The sequence below is a fragment of the Elephas maximus genome, chromosome 5 (genome assembly GCF_024166365.1).
Source record: "Elephas maximus indicus isolate mEleMax1 chromosome 5, mEleMax1 primary haplotype, whole genome shotgun sequence".
Classification (NCBI taxonomy): Eukaryota; Metazoa; Chordata; class Mammalia; order Proboscidea; family Elephantidae; genus Elephas; species Elephas maximus.
The window spans coordinates 3685148-3709519 of NC_064823.1; the positions used below are offsets into that span (position 1 = coordinate 3685148).

The window sequence follows — 24372 nt, forward strand, 5'->3', positions numbered from 1 at the left end:
AATGTGTTCTGCTGACTTGCTTGGTGCCTGTTTTCTCTTCTTTCCTTCCAATTTCTCCCATTTGTAATTAAAAAAGTCTACCTTGTGCCTGTTCTACCATTGTACTTGGGAAGAAGATAACTAGTATTCTAGATTTCACAGATGAAGAGGAAATTTTGGATTTTAGGCTTGGAGTTGATTTAAGGCTTTTACTATGATATGCTATGGTGAATGTGTTTTACACGTGGCAGGGACATGAATTTTGGGGGGCCAAAGGGTGGACTGTTATGGATTGAATTATGTCACCTCAAAATGTGTATCAATTTGGCTAGGCCATGATTCCCAGTATTGTGTAATTGTCCACCATTTTGTCATCTGATGTGATTTTCCTATGTGTTATAAATTCTGCCTCTGTGATGTCAATAAGGCAGGATTAGAGGCACTTATGTCAATGAGTCAGGATTTGATCTACAAGATTAGGCTGTGTTTTGAGTCAATCTCTTTTGAGGTATAAAAGAGAGAAGGGAGCAGAGGGATGGGGACTTCATACCACCAAGAAAGCAGAGCCAGGGTCCTTGTCCTGAGAAGCTCCTAGACCAGGGGATGATTCATGACAGGGGCCTTCCCCCAGAACCAAGAGAGAAAGCCTTCCCCTGGAGCTGGTGCACTGAAATTGGACTTCTGGCCTCCTAAAATGAGAGAGAATAAATTTCTGTTTGTTAAAGCCATCAGCTTGTGGTATTTCTGTTGTAGTAGCACTGGATAACTAAGACACCTTCCAACTCTAAATGTAACTGAACGCGGGCTCTTGTCCTGTCTATTAGCCAATGGAAGTAAGATGAACGTCACATAACCAGTTGCAAGGCAACAGAAAGTGGGAATTTATTGTTTGCACAAACAAGGAGCAACTGAGGCCTAGCAGCCAAAAGATCACAAGCTCCCCACCCCAGAGAAGCTGGGAGCTTTTATATCCTTGAGTCCCCCAGGGGCCAGGATTGGCACTGGAAATCCAAAACCCTGAGCCCTCCCATGTCCAAATTAGGTGATCCAGCTGCTGAGTCATGCTGCAAAGGAATGAACTTTTCACTTTGCAAACAGGCTTGGCACCGTGGTGTGCTGGAAAATATCTTCCTCTCCTGCATGTTCAAGGCCAGGGTCAAGTTCAGGGCCATGGCTCCTCAGGTCCTGTGGAAGCGTTAAGATCCTGGTTGCATGCACAGGTTTCTTGTGCCAAATTCAAACCACGGTTAGGGCCACAGTGCCGCCTGCCAAGCCAGTTAGAAACCTGGCCTTGGTGGGCTACAAGGGGCAAGAGAAACTGCAGCAAAGCGGGGAAGCCTCCGCAGGGCTTCTAAAGGAACTATGAAAATTTCTCTTGCTCTATGATTTATGTTAAGAACAGCCTGTTGGCACCTCTGCTGTTGTTAGAAGCCCTTAAGCCATTTCCGACTCATAGCGACCCCACGTGACAGAGTAGAACTGCCCCATAGGGTTTTCTTGGCAGTAGTCTTTACAGATACAGATTGCCAGATCTTTCTAGCTGTTGCTAAGCACTTCCCAAATGTCAGGTAAAACAGGGACATTTGGTCTCTTGCTGTGCAGGGATCATGGAATGGACTGACTACCATTTGAAATCAAGACTCAGTAAAGGGTTCAGCTGCCACAGGAAGGGATGGGAAGTTGGCTCTTGCCTCTCTCCATGGACTTCAGGGAGAAATTTACTGGAAACTGCCAGTTTGTAACATGTTCTTGATAGAGTCCTGCTCGAAAGAATGCCTCCCTCTTTAAACAAAGCAAATTTCTCCGGTTTACTGACAGCAGAACCAATTTAAGAGTTTGTGTTTTTGTATCTGGAAACATCTCTTTGATGATAACATCTTGAGCCATTTGGACTGCTCACACAGGGAAGAGGCCTAGGTAGAAAATGTAAAAATTCTCACTTTGGAAATTTTTTGAAAGGAAGTACTTCTATTACCAATCAGGATTTTAAAATAGGAACAGCAATCTATCATTAATTGGTAGGTTTCATAAGTATGATCTCATTTAATCCTCTCATTAACCCTATGAAGTGGTTATTATCACCCTATTTTTAAAAAGAGGCAGGCATGGCTAAATCAGATTAAGAAATTTGCTCAAGATTAGCTGACTAAAAAGGAACACAAAGAGGGGAGGAGGGATGAATAAGTGGAGCTCAAAGGATTTCTAGGGTCGTGAAACTATTCTGTATGATATGACAATGGTGGACACATGAACGTTATGCATTTGTCAAAACCTATAGGACTGCACAACACAAAGAGTGAACCCTAATATAAACTGTGTGGGTTCATCAATGTGGCTAGGCCATGATTCTCAGTGGTTCGGCAGATATGATGTAATCACTATCCAGGACATGATCTGTTGTGACCAGCCAATCAGCTGAAAGGGGAGTTTCCTTGGGGGTATGGCCTGCATCCAATATATATGGATGTTCTGGCAAAGCTTGCCTTCTCTCGATCCTGCATCTGACCAGTCATTCTCTGACCTCCAGTTCTCGGGACGTGAGCCAGCAATGTGCCCTCTGACGTACAGATTTTGGGATTTGCCAGTTCCCACAGCCCTGTGAGCCAGTAACCTGCCTTTTGACCTATCGATTTTGAGTTTGTGAACCCCTGCAACCATGTGAGTCAGTAGAAGCCTCTGGCCTGACATCCGAATCATAGATTTGGGACTAGCCAGCCTCCACAACTGTGTGACCCATTTCCTTGAAATAAATCTCTCTGTATATATACTTACATTTTTTTTTTTATGTACATATATAGGCTTCACTGGTTTTGCTCCTCTAGAGAACCCAACCTAAGACATAAACTATGGACTTTAGATAATCAAAATGTATCAATATTGGTTCATGAATTTTAACAAGTGTACGCACTAATGCAAGATGCTAGTACTAGGAGAAACTATGCTCAGGGGGGAGAGGGGTACCTAAGAACTCTCTGTACTTTCTGTACAATTTTTCTGTAAACCTAAAACTGTTCTCAATAATAAAGTGTATTTAACAACTGGAAAAAATAGGGGGGGAGGAACGGGGACTTGGATTTGATCCCTGGCTCTGTGGCCTTGAAGTCTTCTGTATGATATTGTGGCTGATGCTGTAGACTCCATGAAAGGATCAGACAGTTTACAACAGGGAAACTCAGGCAACTCCTCAACCACTGAGGCCAATATTTATAGCATAGTCTCTTTATTTTGTTTAAAAGTACAATTACAGGTCAGATACAAAATGTAAATACCCAAACACATTACTAAGTAAAAAGTTAAAAGGTTTTAATTAATAGTTATCTGGAGTTGTCCAGATAGTGCTTCCAACTATTGTTGTTGTTAGGTGCCATCAAGTCGGTTCCAACTCATAGCGACCCAATGCACACAGAATGAAACTCTGCCCGGTCCTGCGCCATCCTTACAATCACTGGTATGCTCGAGCTCATTGTTGCAGCCACTGTGTCCATCCACCTCCTTGAGGGTCTTCTTCTTTTCCGCTGACCCTATACTTTGGCAAGCATGATGTCCTTCTCCAGGGACTGATCCCTCCTGACAACATGTCCAAAGTATTTAAGACGCTTCCAAGTATCAGTATAATTTAATCAATAATTGAGTCTGTAAAGTTATAATAAAGATGATGAAAAAAAAGTGAGGTAAGAAGTGTGACTTTTTTTCATTTTTTACAATTGATAAAGCTGAGACATAGAGAGAGAAGTGACTTGCCCAGGGTACATAGCTACAGTCGTGAATGCAGAACTGGGGCCTGGATTTTCTTGTCTTCTTACTCTTAAACCAGCATGTTCTGCCTCCTTTATAAGCAAACACGTATGTGACTCACGTTGTCTAAATATAAAGAGATGCCATGTATCATGTCATCCTTATTTTTCCAATGAGTTTTCTCTGTGTATTAGCCGAATTAAATATGGAGTAAAACCTATTACAGCTGCAACTCGAGGGGACTACCTTGTTTTTATAGGTCTCACCAATTTTCTGCCTTTGACAGGGTACGGTCACCGCTTTTCTATTGCTCTTTGTTTTGTGGTTTTTGCCTTACACAAATTCAGGCTTTTCAGGTGTCATGGATTGAATTGTGTCAACTTGGTTAGGCCATGATCCCCAGTATTGTGTGGCTGTCCTCCATTTTATGATTGATATAATTTTCCTACGTGTTGTAAATCCTGGTCTCTAAAAACTGTGGTTAATGAAGCAAGGTTAGATTATGTTAAAGAGGATTAGGGTGGGATGCAACACCTTCACACAGATCACATCCCTGATCCAATGTAATAGGAGTTTCCCTGGGTTGTAGCCTGCACCACCTTTTATCTTACAAGAGATAAAAGGAAAAGGAAGTGAGCAGAGAGTGGTGGACCTCATACCACCAAGAACACAGCACAAGGGGCAGAGTGCATCCTTTGGTCCTGGGGTTCCTGCCTTGAGAAGCTCCTAGTCCAGGGGAAGATTGATGACAAGGACCTTCCTCCGGAGACAACAGAGAGAAAGCCTTGCCCTGGAGCTGACGCCCTGAATTTGGACTTCTAGCCTACTAGACTGTGAGAGAATAAATTTCTCATTGTTAAAGCCATCCCCTTGTGGTATTTCTGTTATGGCAGCACTAAATGACTGAGACGCAGGTTTTACTGTATAAACTATTATTGGATTGACGCAATGGCCTCAAACATACCAACTCTCATGAAGATGCGGCAGGACTGGGCAACATCTCATTCTGTTATACAGAAGGTTGCTATGAGTCAGGGCAGATTCCATGGCAAATAATAACAACAAATGAGGGACAGAGATAAAAGAGTCAAATGTCTAGTAATATTTAATATACTAATTTGGTTGTATGTATATTTAAATCATATATTAGGTTTAAAAAAAACCTTAATTAAATATTGCTATTTTAGTCTGATTTCATGGAACAATTTTATCCAAGCTCTTCATATGCCTCTTCAACATTCGTGCCACCATCATCATTAGAGTCCCTTTTGGAACCATCTAACACAGTTTTCCAGAGCAGACCCTTTCTTCTGCCTAAGCCCTGAAAATTCCATGTGTGACACTGTCATTGGAAATGTCATCCCATGTTTTAAATTTGTCCTCTAAATTTAGATTTATCATTGCTACAAGTATAACTACTGTTATTGCTTGTAAGTGATCTTTAAGAAGCTCATGACAGAACAATTAACAAGGTCCTATTCCAGGAATAAATGCTGAGTATTAAATTTCTTTGTCTTCTTTACCAATGCTACCAGGTGATCCTCTCTACAAGCATCCAAACTTAGGATAGATTGGATTTGTTTCATGTTAATGGGTCTTTCCCAAATGGAACACTTTCTTCTTCAAAATCATGTGAGAAAATTTGTAAGAACTTCCATATGAGGAGACCCTCTGCTTTCTGAGGGCTTGCTTTTAGGAAATAAAAGCATTTGCCTCAAAATAAAACCCCAAAAATCAAACCTGTTGCAGTAGAGTTAATTCTGACTGATAGCGACCCTATAGGACAGAGTAGAACTGCCCCACAGGATTTCCAAGGAGCAGCTGGTGGATTCAAACTGCTGACCTTTTGAACTGCTGAACTCTTAACTACTACACCACTGGGGCTCCTTGACTGAAAATAGCAGCACAAAAATAGGAAAGGGGAGGGGAAAGACCGGGAGGGTGACATGCCTAAATTTACCCTGTGGAAACAATGACGAGGAGTCCCTGGATGGCACAAACGGTTAACACACTCAGCTTCTAACTGAAAGGCTAGAGTTTCGAGTCCACCCAGAGGCATCGCAGAAGAAAGGCTTGGCAATTTTGGCAATCTAATTCTGAAAGGTTAAAAACCCTATGGAGAACAGTTCTACTCTGACACAAATGGGGTTGCGGGAAGTAGAAATCTACTCTATGGCAACTGGTTTGGGTTTTTTTGAACAATGGCAAAACCAAAATTGAATTTTTTTTTTAAGTTGTATTATCGTGTTTATGCTTAGCTGAGGCAGAAAATTCCTTGGGAAAGCTCATGAGCCACCAGTTACATACTCAAATCTGGGTTTGTGGCAGAGTTCTCACGTGTTGGTGATTCTGGCCTTTAGGGTTCAACGGGTGGAAACCCTGGTGACAGCTTTCCCGCCCTCTTCTGCATGTGGGCTGCGGGAATGTTGGCCTCCAACGGGCTCAGACCTGCCCAGACCCTTGCTGCTCGGTAGGGCTTTTGTCCTTCAGACAGAAGATTGAGGCTTGGCCGGTGGCAGCTGGGCTTCCACCCTGCTCTCCGATCCTTCCACTCCCCTACTCTTAGGCCTCATCCTCCTTTGGTTAGAGCTACTTTCCCTCACACTAGTATTCAAAACAAACATTTAAGTTGTATTTCTTATTCATTTTGTCTTTTGTTTCTTGGAATTTCAATGTATTTTTTTTTCTACTGTGTATTGTGGGTTAAATAGGCTTTTGTGGGCTAGTGGAAGAACATTGTTTCCAATGCAAAATGCATTCTGTGTTGGAAACAAACAACATACACAGAGAACCTTCAGGAACACGACCTCTTTGTGGAGTCTGGGTTGCCTGTCCAACCTGGTATACCAGAGCTAAAGCCTACACGGGTTCTCTTTTCAAATCCGGACAGTCTATATTTTCAAAAATCTCCATCTGGGAAGGAAAGTAATTAATCTGGCCATATTTGGGGCATCCTGGGAAACAAGTGGTTTGATTTTTTTCTTTCTTTCTTTCTTTCTTTTAATTATACTCTTCAATTTGGAAGGCCTTTGGATTGTGCAAATAGCTAAGCACTGGATTACTAACAGAAACATTGATGGTTCAAACCCACCCAGAGGCACCTCGGAAGTAAGGCCTGGGGATCTACTTCCCTAAAGATTACAACCAAGAAAACCCTTTGGAGCTCAGTTCTATTCTATAACAGATGGAGTTGCCATGAGGCAGAATCGACTCAGAGGCAATAGGTTTTAATTTGGGGGGTAGGTGGGGAGTCAGCTAGAAATAAATTGATATAATTGCCCTAGTTCTCTTTAGGAAAACACCAGCCCTCTGAAAAGAAGGTGGTGGGATAAACCATTCAATTATTTGACAAAGATAATTTACTTACTTAATCAAATCACTCCACAACCATTTATGTAGCACCTACGATGTGCTGGACCCTGCTTTAGGTGTGCCAGTAACAGCTTGGACAAGACAGATGAGGTTTATGGGGTGACTGACACTAAGTAATAGAATAAATCAAGTAAACAAGGGCTTGTAAGGTAATGACAAACATTATGATGAAAATAAAAGAGAAGAGGTGATAATTGTACCTGGGGAGCTACTTTTGGTTGGGTGGTCAGGGAAGACCTCTCTGAGGAGGTGACCTCTCTGAGGAGGTGACTTTTATACTAAGACCAAAGAACAGCTATGAGAGAAATACGGGAAAGAATATTCCAGGGAAAGGGAATAGCTAGTGCAAAGGTTCTGAGGTGGGATAGGACTTGATTTTATTCCAGGAACAGAAGGGATCCATGTGGCTGGAATGGAGAAAGGAGGAGAGTGTAAAGGAAGAGGAGCTTGCAAAGGTCATCAGGGGTCAGATCTGTAGGACTCTGAGGCCAGGGTAAGCTGTTTAGATTTGTTCCTAAGTGCAATGGACCACAGTGGCAAGCTTTAAGCAGGGCAGTGACTTCCGTGACCTTACTTGAAAGGCCACTTGGCTATTCCATGGAGAGCAGGCAGGACTAGAAGCAGAAGCACTGATGACAGTGGTAACAGTCTGGGTGGTTGCAGCCACTGTGTACTTCCCATGTGCCCACAACTCTTCAGAGTGTATCACCTACGTCACACCAATTAATCCTCACAACCATCAATTTACGAGTTTACAAATAGAAATTACTAGAATTTCCATATTGTATATAAAGAAATGAGGCCTAGAAAAATAAAGAAACTTGCCTCCAGCTGCTGGGTTAAAAAAAAAAAAATTTTTTAATAATTTTATGTCAATAATGTATTCATTATAAGAAAGCCTTTTAAAATGAGTAAAAAGAAATAAATAATCCCTTGAGATTATATCACCCACAGTAAACATTTTGGTTTATATTTCTTCAGATGTTATTCTCTGCAACTATATTTATATGTTCATAAAAATGTGATCTACTGTTATTATAGCACATGGCTGCTTGCTTTTATACATGAAATAATTCCTAGATTATAGCTTCCCACATTTTTATTATTAATTTTAAGAATACTGTCCACAAGTCCATCTTGAATAACACAACAAATGTTGAGTATTGTACACAGAATTAGGTATACTGTTGGATAGATAATTAATAATTAATCAGTTCTACTCTGAGACACATGGTCCCCACGAGTCAGGAGTGACTTGACTGAAACTGGTTATAAGTTTAAATATAACACAATCACCATAAGAAGAGACTATATCCAGAGATTTGCTACCATATTGATACCAAGATGAGCAAAACACACATACACATATGAAGTATTAATTAAGGATGATGTTAACTGGAAAAAATAAGAATATTATGTAATATGATTGCATTTTATCTATGATTTTATATTTTTACACAGTGTCTGAAAGGACATATGCCATAAAGTTTACAGTGGTTACCATTGGTTGTTACCACCACCCATCTGTCAGTTTGTCATACTGTGGTACCTTGCCTGTTGCTGTGATGCTGGAAGCTATGCCAGCAGTATTTCAAAAACCAGCAGGGTCACCCATGGTGGACAGGTTTCAGTGGAGTTTCCAGTCTAGACATAGTAGGAAGAAAAACCTGGCAATCTACTTCCAAAAACCAGCCAATGAAAACCTTGTGGCTCACAACATAACACTGTCCAACTCACACGCTTTGGAGGAATCAGTCACTGGATGAAAGGAACACTTTTGGTGAAGGAGACCTTGTTGAGATGGATTGGCACAATAGACGCAGTGATGGACTCGAACTTGCCAGCAATCGTTGGGAAGATGAAGCATCGGGCAACATTGCACTCTGTTGTGCATAAGGTCACCACGACCAAATGGCAGTTATCTATGGGTTGTTAGGACTATGAGCGATTCTTACTTTCTTCTTTTTTTCTTTGCTATATTTCTAATACCTCTATGATGGGTGTTTTTCTTATAAGAATAATGAAGTAAATGATGGTTTAAAATTACAAAGATTGGATGTTTAACAAAAATTTAATGAAATTCCCCCAAAAAGCATCTTTCTGTCCTCTTCCACTTCCAAAGCTCAAAAGTCATCTGTCAGGTAAATTTTGTGGTATTTCTGTTAGAGCAGCACTAGATAACTAAGACACTCCATAAGTACTACCTTGTATGGCACCATGAAAATTGATGTGGAGCTTCCTAAAAAACTTTTCCTTTACTCCTGGAATTGTTAACTGCCCTGTTACTTCCCTTTCCCTCTGTAAGTGCCTCTTCATGATTTGGACGGATATGACTTCCATTCCTCTCAAACAAGTTATTTAATCAGAATCTCAGGTTTCCTCATCTGTAAATGGAATACACCTCCTCTCACTTATGAATTATCTCGTTATCTGATATTTCGCATTTATATCAACAGTAAAAAATCTACTATCTGACTATTTTGCACATTGGTGACACGTCTGGCAGTAATGAATGCCGTGGTGCAATCATTGTGGCTGTAATGGCTAAGGTTACGTGTCAACTTGGCCAGGCCGTGATTCTCAGCAGTTTGGCAGTTATGTGGTGATATAATTTGGCAGTTATGTAATGATGTAGTCATCGTCCATATCCTCTTAATGCCAGTTGCGCATAACAATCTGATTTTTGAAACCTAACCGTGTTGGTAAGTGAGGAGAGGGTATGTTTCTATCAGGTCATTTTAAGGATTCAATGAGATTATGTGAATCAAGCTTCTAGAACACAGTAGGCTGTTCTCACTTCTCTCCTGCCTTTCTATGCCAGGCCTCTTAAGGGTCTCTTTACTATGCATGAGGTGTGTGGCATAGTTGAAGGCCCAATGGCCCTTGATTTGAGCCTCCTTTGTGTGACCCTGGACAAGTCTTTAAACCTCTATGATTATTGTGAGCACAAATGAGATAACGATGCCAAATTACTTTCTGTTTCAAGATAAAGCTTCCCAAATACTAGAAAAGTGTACAGCAGCAAGTCCATTGCATGACAACCTGCCCCCAAACGAGACAAATCTACTACATAACTGAAGAATTTTTGAAATGCATTTTCAGAGGGACTATTTTGAAATATTAAGGAGAGTTAGCTACAAATATTCCAAATCTTACACAGGTTTGGGAAGGGAAAGATTATTAACTTGCCCCCCGCCCCCCACCTCATCTGCAACTGAGAATGAACTGTCAGCTGCTGCTGAGTGGGCCCTTGGCTCACGGTGATCCCACACACAGCTGAACGAAATGCTGCCCAGTCCTGGGCCGTCCTCATGATGAGTTGTTATGATCCACAGGGTTTTTGGAAGGAGATGGCAAGGCCTTTGTTCCTAGTCCATCTTAGACTGGAAGCTCCACTGAAACCTGTTCAGCATCGTAGTAACGCAGAGGCCTTCAATGACAGCTGGGTGGTGGGTGTACGTGAGTTGTATTGGCCAAGAATCAAACCCAGGTCTCCTTCACGGAAGGGGAATATTCTACCACAGAACCACTGCCTATATCTGTTGCTGCAGAGTCAATTTTGACTCATAGCGACCCTATAGGACGGAGTAAAACTGCCCCATAGGGTTTCCAATGCTGAAATCTTTACAGAAGCAGACCACCACATCTTTCTCCCACAGAGCGGCTGGTGGGTTTGAACCGCTGACCTTTATCCACTGCACTGCCAGGCCTCCTATTGAACCACCACCTAGCCTGCTTCAAATCAGAAGCTTTTACCACAAAATGACCTGCATAAGTAGAGAATCACAGGGAGGTCAGTTCAGAGAATGGAGCACAGCCAATGTGGAGCGGGTGCCCAGACCTAACAGCCAAGCCAAGAAACAGGCTGCTGGCTCTGCTGGAGAATGCCTGCTCACTTCAGGCTTGAGATACACCCGGGATATCAGGTTGGGAACAAGTACTTATAGCTTGCAGAACACCTGTCCTTACACCAGTGTTGCTCAACTGGCATTTTTCTCTAAAGAAGGCTCACAGCTCGCAGTGCAAGACCCACCATAGTTAGTTTCTCTGTGTTCCCCTATCTCAAGCACTGGAGACTCTGGGTGGTGCAAATGGTTCACGTGCCTAGCTGTTAACCAAAAGGTTGGTGGTTCAAGTTCACCCAGAGGCCCCTTGGAAGAAAGGCCTGGTGATTGGCTTCTGAAAAATCAGCGATTAAAAACCCTAAGGAACTGAAATTAAAAGAATCATATCAGATTATTATGAAAAATTGTACTCTAACAAATTTGCAAACCTAGAAGAAATAGATGAATTCCTGGAAAAACACTACCTACCTAAACTAACACAATCAGAAGTAGAACAACTAAATAGACCCATAACAAAAAAAGAGATTGAAACAGTAATCAAAAAACTCCCAACCAAAAAAAGCCCTGGCCCGGATGGCTTTACTGCAGGTTCTATCAAACTTTCAGAGAAGAGTTAACACCATCACTACTAAAAGTATTTCAAAGCACAGAAAATGACGGAATACTGCCTAACTCTTTCTATGAAGCCACCGTATCCCTGATACCAAAACCAGGTAAAGACATCACACAAAAAAAGAAAATTACAGACCTATATCCCTCATGAACATAGATGCAAAAATCCTTAACAAAAATCTAGCCAATAGAATTCAACAACATATCAAAAAATTAATCCACCACGACCAAGTGGGATTTATACCAGGTATGCAAGGCTGGTTTAATATCAGAAAAACCATTAATGTAATCCACCATATAAATAAAACAAAAGACAAAAAACACATGATCTTATCAATTGATGCAGAAAAGGCATTTGACAAAGTCCAACACCCATTTATGATAAAAACTCTCACCAAAAAAAGAATTGAAGGAAAATCCCTCAACATAATAAAGGGCATCTATACAAAGCCAACAGCCAACATCACTCTAAATGGAGAGAACCTGAAAGCATTTCCCTTGAGAACGGGAACCAGACAAGGATGTCCTTTATCACCACTCTTATTCAACATTGTGCTAGAAGTCCTAGCCAGAGCAATTAGGCTAGACAAAAAAATAAAGGGCATCCAGATTGGCAAGGAGGAAGTAAAATTATCTCTATTTGCAGATGACATGATCTTATGCACAGAAAACCCTAAGGAAGGAATCCTCCAGAAAACTACTGAAACTAATAGAAAAGTTTGGCAGAGTCTCAGGTTATAAGATAAACACAAAAATCACTTGGATTCCTCTACATCAACAAAAAGGAACATCGAAGAGGAAATAACCAAATCAATACCATTCACAGTAGCCACCAAGAAGATAAAATACTTAGGAATAAATCTTACCAAAGATGTAAAAGACCTATACAAAGAAAACTACAAAGTACTACTACAAGAAACTAAAAAGGACCTACTTAAGTGGAAAAACATACCTTGCTCATGGATAGGAAGACTTAACATAGTAAAAATGTCTATTCTACCAAAAGCCATCTATACATACAATGCACTTCTGATCCAAATTCCAATGTCATTTTTTAATGTGATGGAGAAACAAATCACCGACTTCATATGGAAGGGAAAGAAGTCCTGGATAAATAAAGCATTACTGAAAAAGAAGAAGAAAGTGGGAGGCCTCACTCTACCTGATTTCAGAAGCTATTATACAGCCACAGTAGTCAAAACAGCCTGGTACTGGTACAACAACAGACACATAGACCAATGGAACAGAACTGAGAACCCAGATATAAATCCATCCATATATGAGCAGCTGATATTTGACAAAGGCCCAGTGTCAGTTAATTGGGGAAAACATAGTCTTTTTAACAAATGGTGCTGGCATAACTGGATATCCATTTGCAAAAAAATGAAACAGGACCCATACCTCACACCATTCACAAAAACTAACTCCAAGTGGATCAAAGACCTAAACATAAAGTCTAAAACGATAAAGATCATGGCAGAAAAAATAGGGACAGCGTTAGGAGCCCTAATACAAGGCATAAACAGAATACAAAACATTACCAAAAATGACGAAGAGAAACCAGATAACTGGGAGCTCCTAAAAATCAAACACCTATGCTCATCTAAAGACTTCACCAAAAGAGTAAAAAGACCACCTACAGACTGGGAAAGAATTTTCAGCTATGACATCTCCGACCAGCGCCTGATCTCTAAAATCTATATGATTCTGTCAAAACTCAACCACAAAAAGACAAACAACCCAATCAAGAAGTCGGCAAAAGATACGAACACGCACTTCACTAAAGAAGATATTCAGGCAGCTAACAGATACATGAGAAAATGCTCTCGATCATTAGCCATTAGAGAAATGCAAATTAAAACTACGATGAGATTCCATCTCACTCCAACAAGGCTGGCATTAATCCAAAAAACACAAAATAATAAATGTTGGAGAGGCTGCGGAGAGATTGGAACTCTTATACACTGCTGGTGGGAATGTAAAATGGTACAACCACCTTGGAAATCTATCTGGCGTTATCTTAAACAGTTAGAAATAGAACTACCATGCAACCCAGAAATCCCACTCCTGGGAATATACCCTAGAGAAATAAGAGCCTTCACACAAACAGATATATGCACACCCATGTTTATTGCAGCTCTGTTTACAATAGCAAAAAGCTGGAAGCAACCAAGGTGTCCATCAACGGATGAATGGTTAAATAAATTGTGGTATATTCACACAATGGAATACTATGCATCGATAAAGAACCGTGACGAATCTCTGAAACATTTCATAACATGGAGGAACCCGGAAGGCATTATGCTGAGCAAAATTAGTCAGAGGCAAACGGACAAATATTGTATAAGACCACTATTATAAGATCTTGAGAAATTGTATAAACTGAGAAGAACACATACTTTTGTGGTTACGAGTGGGGGAGGGAGGGAGGGTGGGAGAGGTTTTTTTACTGATTAGTTAGCAGATAAGAACTGCTTTAGGTGAAGGGAAGGACAATACTCAATACATGGAAGGTCAGCTCAACTGGACTGGACCAAAAGCAAAGAAGTTTCCGGGATAAACTGAATGCTTCAAAGGTCAGTGGAGCAAGGGCGGGAGTTTGGGGACCATGGTTTAAGGGGACTTCTAAGTCAATTGGCAAAATAATTCTATTATGGAAAGATTCTGTATCCCACTTTGAAATGTGGCGTCTGGGGTCTTAAATGCTATCAAGCGGCCATCTAAGATGCATCAGTTGGTCTCAACCCACCTGGATCAAAGGAGAATGAAGAACACCAAGGTCACACGATAACTAAGAGCCCAAGAGACAGAAAGGGCCACAGGAACCAGAGACCTACATCATCCTGAGACCAGAAGAACTAGATGGTGCCCGGCCACAACCGATGACTGCCCTGACAGGCAACACAACAGAGAACCCCTGAGGGAGCAGGAGATCAGCGGGATGCAGACCCCAAATTCTCACAAAAAGACCAGACTTAATGGTCTGACTGAGACTAGAAGAATCCCGGCGGTCATAGTCCCCAAACCTTCTGTTGGCCCAGGACAGGAACCATTCCCGAAGATAACTCATCAGACATGGAAGGGACTGGACAGTGGGTAGGAGAGAGATGCTGATGAAGAGTGAGCTATTTGTATCAGGTGGACACTTGAGACTGTGTTGGCATCTCCTGTCTGGAGGGGGGATGGGAGGATAGAGAGAGTTGGAAGCAGGCAAAATTGTCACGAAAGGAGAGACTGGAAGGGCTGACTGGTACGGAGTAAGGTGTATATAAACTTATATGTGACAGTTTGACTTGATTTGTAAACGTTCACTTGAAGCTCAATAAAAGTTAATAATAAAAAAAAACCCTATGGAGCTCAGTTCTACTCTGACACATATGGGGTCACCGTGAGTCAGGGTCAACTCGATGGCAACTGGTTACTGGTTTCACCCTGAGTACAGGTACATTTGAGCAGGGCTTTTTAAATTTGTCTTAGAGATTCCAAATGGTTGTCCACAGCATCTTTTCCTAGCAACTGATCCACAGACTCAGCAAGGAGAATCAATAGGACCTTAAATGACCTGGAAGGACATTCTACATTCAAAGACACTACAAGGCAAGTGCCCAGCAAAGTGCACCCCCAGAAGGGGTGGCTTCCAACCAAGCTCCTCTGGGTGTGGGCTACCTATGGGTTTAAGGTGTCATTTCAACGCCAGGTGCTCCAGAAACATTTCCTCGACTTGTCCTTATTTGTGACTCAATTAACAAGGCAGGCGACTATTTTTATTTTTGCGTATTGAATTTGAAATCAGAGCATGCTATGTGGAGAATGAAGAGACACTTTGCTACCCGTCTGTGTTACAGTATGCGGGGTCTGCATCCTGAAGGTGAAATTGTATTGCCTGGGTCATTATCATTAGGACCTCTAGTGGCGCAGTGGTTAAGAGCTCGGCTGCAAACCATAAAGGTCTGCAGTTCAAATCCACCAGCTGCTCCTTATAAACCCTATGGAGCAGTTCTCCTCTGTCCTATAGAGTCGCTATGAGTCAGAATCAACTCGATGGCAGCGGGTTTGGTTTTTGGAAACCCTGGTGGCGTCACGGTTAAGTGCCACGGCTGCTAAGAGGTTGGCAGTTCAAATCCACCAGGCGATCCTTGGAAACTCTATGGGGCAATTCTACTCTGTCCTGTAGGGTCGCTATGAGTAGGAATCGACTCGACTGCAGTGGGTTTTTGGTTTGGGTCATTATAGCAAAGGGCCAGCCTCTCCACTCTTCCATAGAAGAGGAAAATATTCTTGAGTTGGGTACCCGGGAAAACATGGACAACTCTGTCACAAGACAGGGCACATGGATCTTAATAAGCCTGGTTTATTTATCTAATGTGTATGGCATCCTAAGGAAGCTTAGGCCTCTGTTGGTGGCTTGTGAAGCAAAACTGAGGGACTTCCCCAAGAAGTGGAAACCAGGTTGCCCTCGGAACGTTCAACGAGCAAAATCTTCACACACGATGGATTTGATTAGGATTCAGTCGGAGTAAACCAAGTCAGAGACTGCATTCGTGACTGAAGACTTTGGGGATACCCCAAATTCCAGTCAAGGCGACTTGATAGCAACAAGGGGAGGGTAGAAATGAAATGCGATTATGACTTTAAGGGCATAAATCTGCCTAGTTGGCCATATAGGATGCTATGTGCATAAAATGGTTTGAAGAGACTAGAGCATAGAAAAAAAAAAGAGGCCCAAAGTCTTAGAAGCTGGCATGGCCATCTAAGCTGGAGTGGGTGGGATGGTGGGCACCCTCATGCTTTCAAGACACTGTCAAAAGTACTCCTCTTGTGGATCACACAACTAATTGCATTTATTTTCAGACCAATAAAGTGAAATTCTGGTTGGAATTTGTCTTCTCAAGTGCATTTATCTACAAAGACTGTGCTTCACATGACAAAGTGAGTATTGTGGTCTGTGGGTTATAATCTTGGTATATACATCAGTCTCTGGGAGCCTGGTTAATGTGAGTCCATGCTGAGAACAGTCCACTTCAGTTTCAGAGCCTATATGGCTGAAGGTCAGGATCTGGGCCTCGATGAATTATCCATGGTGTGATGTTTATGGTAAATAAATCAGCTGGAAACACCCTTCCATTCATCCTGTGTGCTGTAATATCAAAACAGTATACAACGTACTCACCTTTTGCATATGTCAACATTTGCATACGGCCAGTTGCCAAACCAAAGAACCAAACCCGTTGCCGTCGAGTCGATTCTGACTCATAAGCGACCCTATAGTACAGAACAGAACTGCCCACATAGAGTTTCCAAGGAGCGCCTGGTGGATTCAAACTGCCCACCTTTTAGTTAGCAGCTGTAGCACTTAACCACTACACCACCAGGGTTTCCAATTGCAGGACCTAGTTATCTTAATTACAGCCCAGTAAAATAACTTCTTTTAATAAGGCATTAAAATAAAATAATATTTAAGGAAGCACATTTGGTTTTGATGGTGGTTGTATTTATTTTAATTTCTGCATCCTATTGGCTTTTCTTAATTTCTAAATCAGTTGCCTCCTTGTAAACCATTCCCAAATTTTGTCTTTCTTTCTTATTTATGTCACTAGGCAGCTTTACCAGATCCAAGCCTCTCAAGGGTTTTCATATCCCATAATGCAAACAGCAAAAGAACCAACCACACTGTGGAGGAAGAACGTTTGCCCAGAGTCAGCCCAGACAGGCAGAGCTAGGCTGCATCTTCCCTTCCCCCACGTCCTGGAAGGTCTAAATTTAGTTTACTGGATATATTGCAATGGTATTAACATGTTGCAAGAACAAGAATCAAGCAGAAGAGAAAAAAAGATGCTTAATGTGGCGCAAGGCATTTTAATGCCATGGCAACTGTGATGCCTTCCCTATTATTTAATTCACTTCCTCAGGTCAGGTCAGTCAGCCCTCTCTCTCCTGCACTTCCTGATGCTGCAATCGGGTCAGCCTTAACGTGTGAGTCCTCTGCCCAACTGTGGTCACGTCTATTTCCAAGAGAAAGAATTTTCTCCATCTCTGTCTTTGCTCCTGGACCTTTGTTTGGTGCCCTTGATGTTCCTTCGTTGCTCTCTCTGTGCTCCACATGCAGTAACTGTTTCTCTTTTATCTACCTCTCCTCCCCGATGCCCTTCTCCTCGCAGCTCCTCTCCCTGCCCCTCCCTCTGGCTTCTGCAGTTGTAGTCACTAACACAGCTTGCCACTTGATTAGTGACTTAGTGATTCAGAACCCAGGGACCTCAGTTCTCCTGAAATGCCCATGCCTCTCTTCCCAGAGTCAAGATAAAGGTCCCTCCACCTCAACGTCATTAAGTTGAGATGATGTGGGCTGTGTATTGTTTGTCAGGATTGCCCTGGCTTCTTCTCCTTCCTCTTTCTGTGGTGTTGCAGGGGCTGTTTGTGCTCTATTCAGCTTGTCTCCAGGAAAAGTAGACAGAGAAGGTTTGAGATAGAAATTATGCAGCCCAAGCTCCTCCTCATTTACAGGTGGAAAACTAAGGCCCAGAAAGCACCATCGGCCAGTTCCACAGCTAGTTCTTGGTGAACCAAAACAGATCAATGAAAACTCAACCAAACTGGTGAGTTTGGTAGGACAAGGCTTGATAAGGAGTGAGTAGTGCCAAAATAGGAAACCTTGGTGGCATAGTGGTTAAGTGCTATGGCTGTCAACAGAAAGCTCGGCAGTTCAAATCCACCAGCCACTCCTCGGAAACTCTGTGGGGCAGGTCTACTCTGTCCTATAGGGTCTCTGTGAGTTGGAATCAACTCGAGGGCAATGGATTTGGTTTTTTTGGTTTAGTACCAAAATAAAGGAGCCCTAGTAGCGCAGTGGTTGAAAGCAATTGACCGCTAACCAAAAGGTTGGTGGTTTGAAACAACCAGCAGCTCCATGGAAGAAAGACGTGGCGGTCTGCTTCCACAGAGATTTACAGCTTTGGGGTGGGTTTTGGGTCTTAGTGCCAAAATAAGACTTCACGGTTATTTAAGAGTTCCTGCATCCATTCAGTTCTCGTCTCCGTGCCAGTAGTGTGTGAAAACAGTGCAAGCCGGAGCCCAGACACCAGCCATCAAACCCTGGGACACCTGGAGAGGCCCCTAAAAATCCAAAACTAAGCCAACTGCCATCAAGTCCATTCTGACTCATGCAACCTCATGCATGTCAGAGTAGAGCTGTGCTCCATAGGATTTTTTGGAAGTAGATCACCAGACTTTTCTTTTGAGTTGCCTCTTGGTGGACTCAAACCTCCAAACTTTCTGTTAGCAGCCAAGCGCATACCAGTTTGCACCATCCAGGGACTCCAGAAACCAAACCAAACCCACTGTCGTTGAGTTGATTCCAACTCATAGCAACCCTACAGGACAGAGTAGAGCTGCCCCCACAGGGTTTCCAAGGCTGTAAATCTTTAGAGAAGCAGACTGCCACATCTTTCTCCTGCAGTGGCTGGTGGGTTCGAACCACTGACCTTTTGGTTAGAGGTTAAGCGCTTAACCACTGTGCCACCAGGGCTCCCATAGAGAGGCCCCTAAGACTCCTTAATGCTGAGGTCCTGAGGCTTTTGCCCCCCAGGAACATGGAGACCCAGGAGCCTGCTCAGGCTCCTCCAGCCCCTACCAGCACGGCCTGATGAGGAGCCAGTAACAGCTAATACTAGTGAATATCCCAGGAGTTCCACATTCACTAGTTTTTTTCCTGATTTCCTTTGCGTACATAGTAGTGAGTTGCCAGAATTGTTTCCCCTGAATGTAGGGAGGCACATATCCAGCCTGCAAAAACATATTTATTGCAAGAGTTATATCAGCCTTCTCCAAGGAAAGACATGGTGGCGAAATGAGTAAAATCAACTCAGTATTTTGACTGCTCGCTGTGCGAAAGAGGGGCTTCTTGTTCCCATTTACGCAGAGGTAGGACACGTCTGTAGATGTACGGAAGCTACGCCAGGGCAGCGCGGGGAAGTCATGAAGGCAAGCCCCGCTCCTAAGGCCTGTCGGATGTCCTGTGCAGGTCCCTTTTCTCCCTGGTAGGACAGTTCAGGAGCCCTGGTGGTGCAGTGGTTAAGAGCTCAGCTCCTAACTGAAAGATTGGCAGTTTGAATCTACCAGCCACTCCTTGGAACCCTACGGGACAGTTCGACTCTGTCCCATAGGGTTGTTATGAACTGGAATTGACCCGACGGCAACGAGTTTTGGCTTTTGGACCGTTCCAGTGCATTGGGATTTTCCAGAGTTAGGAGGTGAGCCACACTGCTGCCGTTGCTGCTGCTGCTACTGCACAGTGTTTGTGATTAAGAGCTCTATTGATTTTCTAGCCTATGACCACATTGGTTGGGGACAGAGTACGACAGACGGAAATGGTGGGAAGCCAAGTGGAAAGAGGGTTTATGAAATGAGGTCTCAATGAAGAAAACTGTGGGAAAGAATGTGATGGAGGCAGATTTGGGGCCGGTAGATGTGGGAAAGTAGAACTCACAAATGCCTTCAGACTTGAGTTGAAACGAAGCACTTTGCCAAAACACAGGAAGAGGATCCAGTCTGTGAGAAAGCTTCACCACTGTTTATATAAAACAGTAAAATCTTGTCGGTAAAACCATCACCAACAACGCTTAGCCCTTGTCTTAGTTACCTAGTGCTGCTACAATAGGAATACCGCCAGTGGATGCTTTAACAAACAAATTTATTTCCTCACAGTTTAGGAGGCTAGGAGTGCAAATTCAGGGTGCTGGTTCCAAGGCCAGGCTTTCTCTCTCTGTCTGCTCTGGAGGAAAGTCCTTGTCTCTTCTGAGCTCCTGGGCGATCTTCATGCTGCTTGGCATCTCCCCCCATCTCTGCTTACTTAATTGCTTGTTTAATCTTTTATATCTCATAAGAGACTGACTCAAGGTATGCCCTACACTACCCTGTCTCATTAACATAACAAAGACAGCCCACTCCCAAAATGGACTTATAACCACAGGCACAGAGGCTAGAATTTATAACACATATTTAGGGGAACACAATTCAATCCATAACAGTCCCTGTTCTATACCAGGCACCGTGCTGGGTCCTGGGGCTATAAATAAGAATCAGTCAGTCTAGAGAAAGAGACTGAAAACATACATAAAATAACTTTGAAAAATGCAAATATGTCTTAAGGAAGCCATAAAGACATGTTGCCTAAACTCTGGGCCCAGAGCCAGCAGGCACGAATGGTGGGAGAGGGGAAATGGAGCTGTGGCCCCAGCTACTGCTGGTTTCCAGTGCAGATCTGGTCACATTTTCACTCCTATCACTGCCTACCCTGCCAGGAAGACCCTGGCCACCGTCCCTACCCACTTACAAAAAAAAAAAAAGGTCCAGAGGAAATCGGCTTCAGCAATGAGGGCTGTGTGCACATTTCCAGGTGTCCCCGAGGTAACAGGTGCAAAGGGAGCACTGGACAGTTTGGGCTGGGAAAACTTCACAGCACCAGGGAGAGTTTTGAACATATTTCTCTAAACCTAAAGATAGGCACAAGACACTTGTGACATGATTCTCTCTCTCTCTCTCTCACCTACATGCACACACACACAATCACCAGCCATCTCTCTCTCTCACATACATGCACACACACACAATCACCAGCCATCTCTCTCTCTCACGTACATGCACACACACACAATCACCAGCCATGAACCTGCCTCCCTGGGGTTCCAACTATGTGCTTTGAGGGGAAATTTCTTCCAGCCTCCCCTTCCTCTCTCCCTACCTTGGCCCGCTTTGAATAAAGCAATTCATTATTTTTGCTGTCTCTTTTAGCTTTCAACATCTTTTTTGCCCCTGAAAATACACCAAAAACTGGGGAAGAAGATGGGTGTCTGGTGTGTATTTGTATATCAGTGTAATATGTAAGGGAGGAGGTGACATGGAAAAAGGAAAAATAAGAAAAAAATACCAAATAACTAAAAAATGAGTGACCAAGCTCAGTAAATGATTTAAAAAAAAATCAAAAATAAAATTTTGTTTCTGTGGTTCTTGTTTGCAAATGATGTAACCAGAAGAAGTAGCTCTGTTATCTTCCATTGCAGGAATACCTGCTCTGAGTAGCCTTGGGGCCCAGATACCTGTATTGGAGCAATGGTGGTGCAGCGGCTAAGAGTTTAGCTACTAAACAAAAGGTCAGCAGTTGAGATCCACCAGCCGCTCCTTGGAAACCCTATGGGGCAGTTCTACTCTGTCCTATAGGGTCCCTATGAGTCGGAATCAATTCAGTGGCAATGGGTTTAAGCCAGAAGACTTCAGAGCGGTCTAGCCCAAAAAAAAAAAAAAAAAGCCTAAGCTGGAGGTTATTACAACAGTCTACTTTAAGCCAGAAGACTTCGGAGACGTCTAACCTAAGCTGAAGGACTTCAGAGTGGTCAAGCCTTAGCTGGAGAACTTCAGAGAGTTTTAGTCCAAGGTAGAGGGCCTTAGAGTGATCTAGCCTAAGCTGGAGAACCTCAGAGTGATAGAGTTTAAGTCAGAGGAGGGTCTTAAACAGTCGAACCTAAGCCCAAAGACTTCAGAGTGGTCTAGCCTAAACTGTAGGACCTCTGAGTAATAGAGCTTAAGTCATAGGGGGTCTTATAGTTTTGTAGCCTAAGCTTATTTCCTAGAGGAGGAATTCAGGCCGGCAGAGGTGGCCTCCCGGCCCCCTGAGGGTGAGCCTGCACCAGGACTCAATATCTCCTAACCCCTGGTTCAGGCCCTTCCCTGTCTTTCTAAAACAGTCCAAAGGGGCTGAAATTCTTGGCAGTGCTTGGGGCTGAATGTCCCTGTCAGTGCTCTCTTCACAGAGGAAAAACTGAGTTAAAAAAACCAAACCTGTAACCTGGCATTTAAGCACAGAGCTAAAAGCAAGGTGTGATCTCCCGGGTGCTAGAAGTACTTTAAAATCCCCAAAGTCTCATACACCGTTCGGAAAACAAAACAGAACAACTTTCTTTTCTCGCTCTCCTCTCCCACCTCGTCCCCGTCCACCGTGCAGTGGCATCCTGGCAGACGCCCAGAACGGCACCCTGCAATTCCACGGTACATGCGCACATTCGCATCCATTTAACCAGCTATTTACGGCCGCCCTTTACCGCCACCTGTAAGAGGGAGCGCCATAACGACACTGCCTAAGAGGCTGGGCCGGGAGCCCGGTGCCCAGGGGTTTCTCCACTTGAAGACGCTCGATTCTGTGAAGTTGTTGGCACTTGAAGAAACAGCGGCGGGGTGGGGGGCGGGGGGGAGAACACACACACACGCGCTCCAGACGGAGGAGGGTCTTTCCTCCGTAGCTCCTTTAACCATTACCACATTGCAACTAGGAACTTCCAGGGCCTTCGGCGCGCCTTGTTTCCTGCCTGATAAGGAGCCCGCTGTCATTTGGGTTTGGTTAATCTCTGAATCACCCGACGCGCTCGGCGGTCCAGAGGAGGGTGTGAACGAAGCGCGCTGGGGTGGGACCCACAGTCCGGCGGAATCGGAGTCACATGACACCCCGTCGAGTCCGGGAAACCGGCTTGCGGAGGTTATGCGGGGCTGCGGCGACATCCTCGCTCCCGTGCGTGCTGCACTCGTGCGGCTCCGGGTGGCAAACTGGGTGAAGTGGGGACTAGAGGAAGTAGAGGAGCAAGAGCGTCAGAAACGCTTCTTCTGCTCTTCGGACGCTGACCCGACGAGGGACGACTGGCACTGCACGACGGACTTCCAAGTTGCCCTTAGCACACCTGGAGGTCAAGAGTGCAAAGCCCCCACAGGCGGCTTCCGTGGTCTGAAGTGTCCGCAAGAAGCCCGAGACGCCCAGGACCGCATGGCGCGCTCAGAGCTCGCCAAGTCGCGCATAAGCAAAAGATAAACGCTGATGGGCCCGGGGGCTTGTTGGCTGGGACGCAGAGTTTGCGCGGACCCGGAGCGTCTTTCGTTTTAAGGAATCTTACTTCTGGGAAGGGACAGGGAACTGTCAATCAGCGAGGGAGGGAGCGCACCGGCGCCGGGTGATGTCAGCGGATCAGCTGCTCGATAACAAAGAGGGGGTATTACAGGAGAAAGTTGCAGCAGCGGCGGCGACCGCAGCGTCACCCGGGAGCCTCGGAGGCGAGGGGCAAGTGGGCGAAGGAAGGACGGCTGCTGCCGCAGCAGTTGAAGGCCAAGGAATTAGAAGGGCTGTAGGGGGAGGCAGTGCGAGCCAGCCCCGACTGCTCCTCCTCTTCCTCCTCCTCCTCCAAACTCGCAGGGCTGAGCCCCAGCGCTCGCTCAGCCGCCGGGAGCACCAGGAGGGACGGGAGGCAGCAGCGCGGCCCACAGCCGGGCAGGGTCCCCAGCCGCCATGGATAGCGACGATGAGATGGTGGAGGAGGCGGTGGAAGGTACAAGCATTTCTTCGGGGCCAGGAAAGGAGGCGCGGAGGGCTCGGAGCGCGGGAGGAGTGGCCGGCAGCGGCCGGCGCGGCACCGGGCCCCGCGGCCGCCACAGTCCGCTACGCGGGTGGCCGGCTGCCCGGCTCCGGTGGGGGCCGGGTAGCCACGGCTACGCCACTGGGGGCACGCAATGCGCGGCAAGGCGCAGGCCGGGAACCGGGCTCCGCCGGGCCGGAGCCCCTGGGGGGATACGGCTGATCCATCCCGCCCAGCCGCAGCCTGCATCCGCCCTCGGAGTTGCGAATCCTGCCCGGCACCCCGGCCTCCCTCTTTTCGGGGATGGAGGAGCGGTGCGCAAGAAGGCAGACCCTAGGAGCGGTCTCCGTGAGTAATCCCCCTACCCCATTTTGGCCACCCCGAGCTCCTCTCCGTCGCCAGCCCTTTCCTTCCGCTCGGTGCTGCGCCCCGCGGCGCCCGAG

At 44.6% G+C, this 24372-nt stretch overlaps 1 protein-coding gene across 2 annotated transcripts in view; it reads left to right on the plus strand.

Annotated features, from left to right (window-relative positions):
- Window positions 1-23597: 23597 nt before the first annotated feature.
- Window positions 23598-24372, plus strand: part of SETD7 (SET domain containing 7, histone lysine methyltransferase) — a 69654-nt gene continuing 68879 nt past the window's right edge. The window contains exon 1 of one of the 2 annotated variants that reach the window (XM_049885255.1): window positions 23598-24277. In XM_049885255.1, the coding sequence (XP_049741212.1) occupies window positions 23863-24277 (415 nt within the window). In that variant the 5' untranslated portion in view covers window positions 23598-23862. The remainder of the gene's footprint in view (window positions 24278-24372) is intronic. The other variant, XM_049885256.1, reaches the window with a different exon arrangement.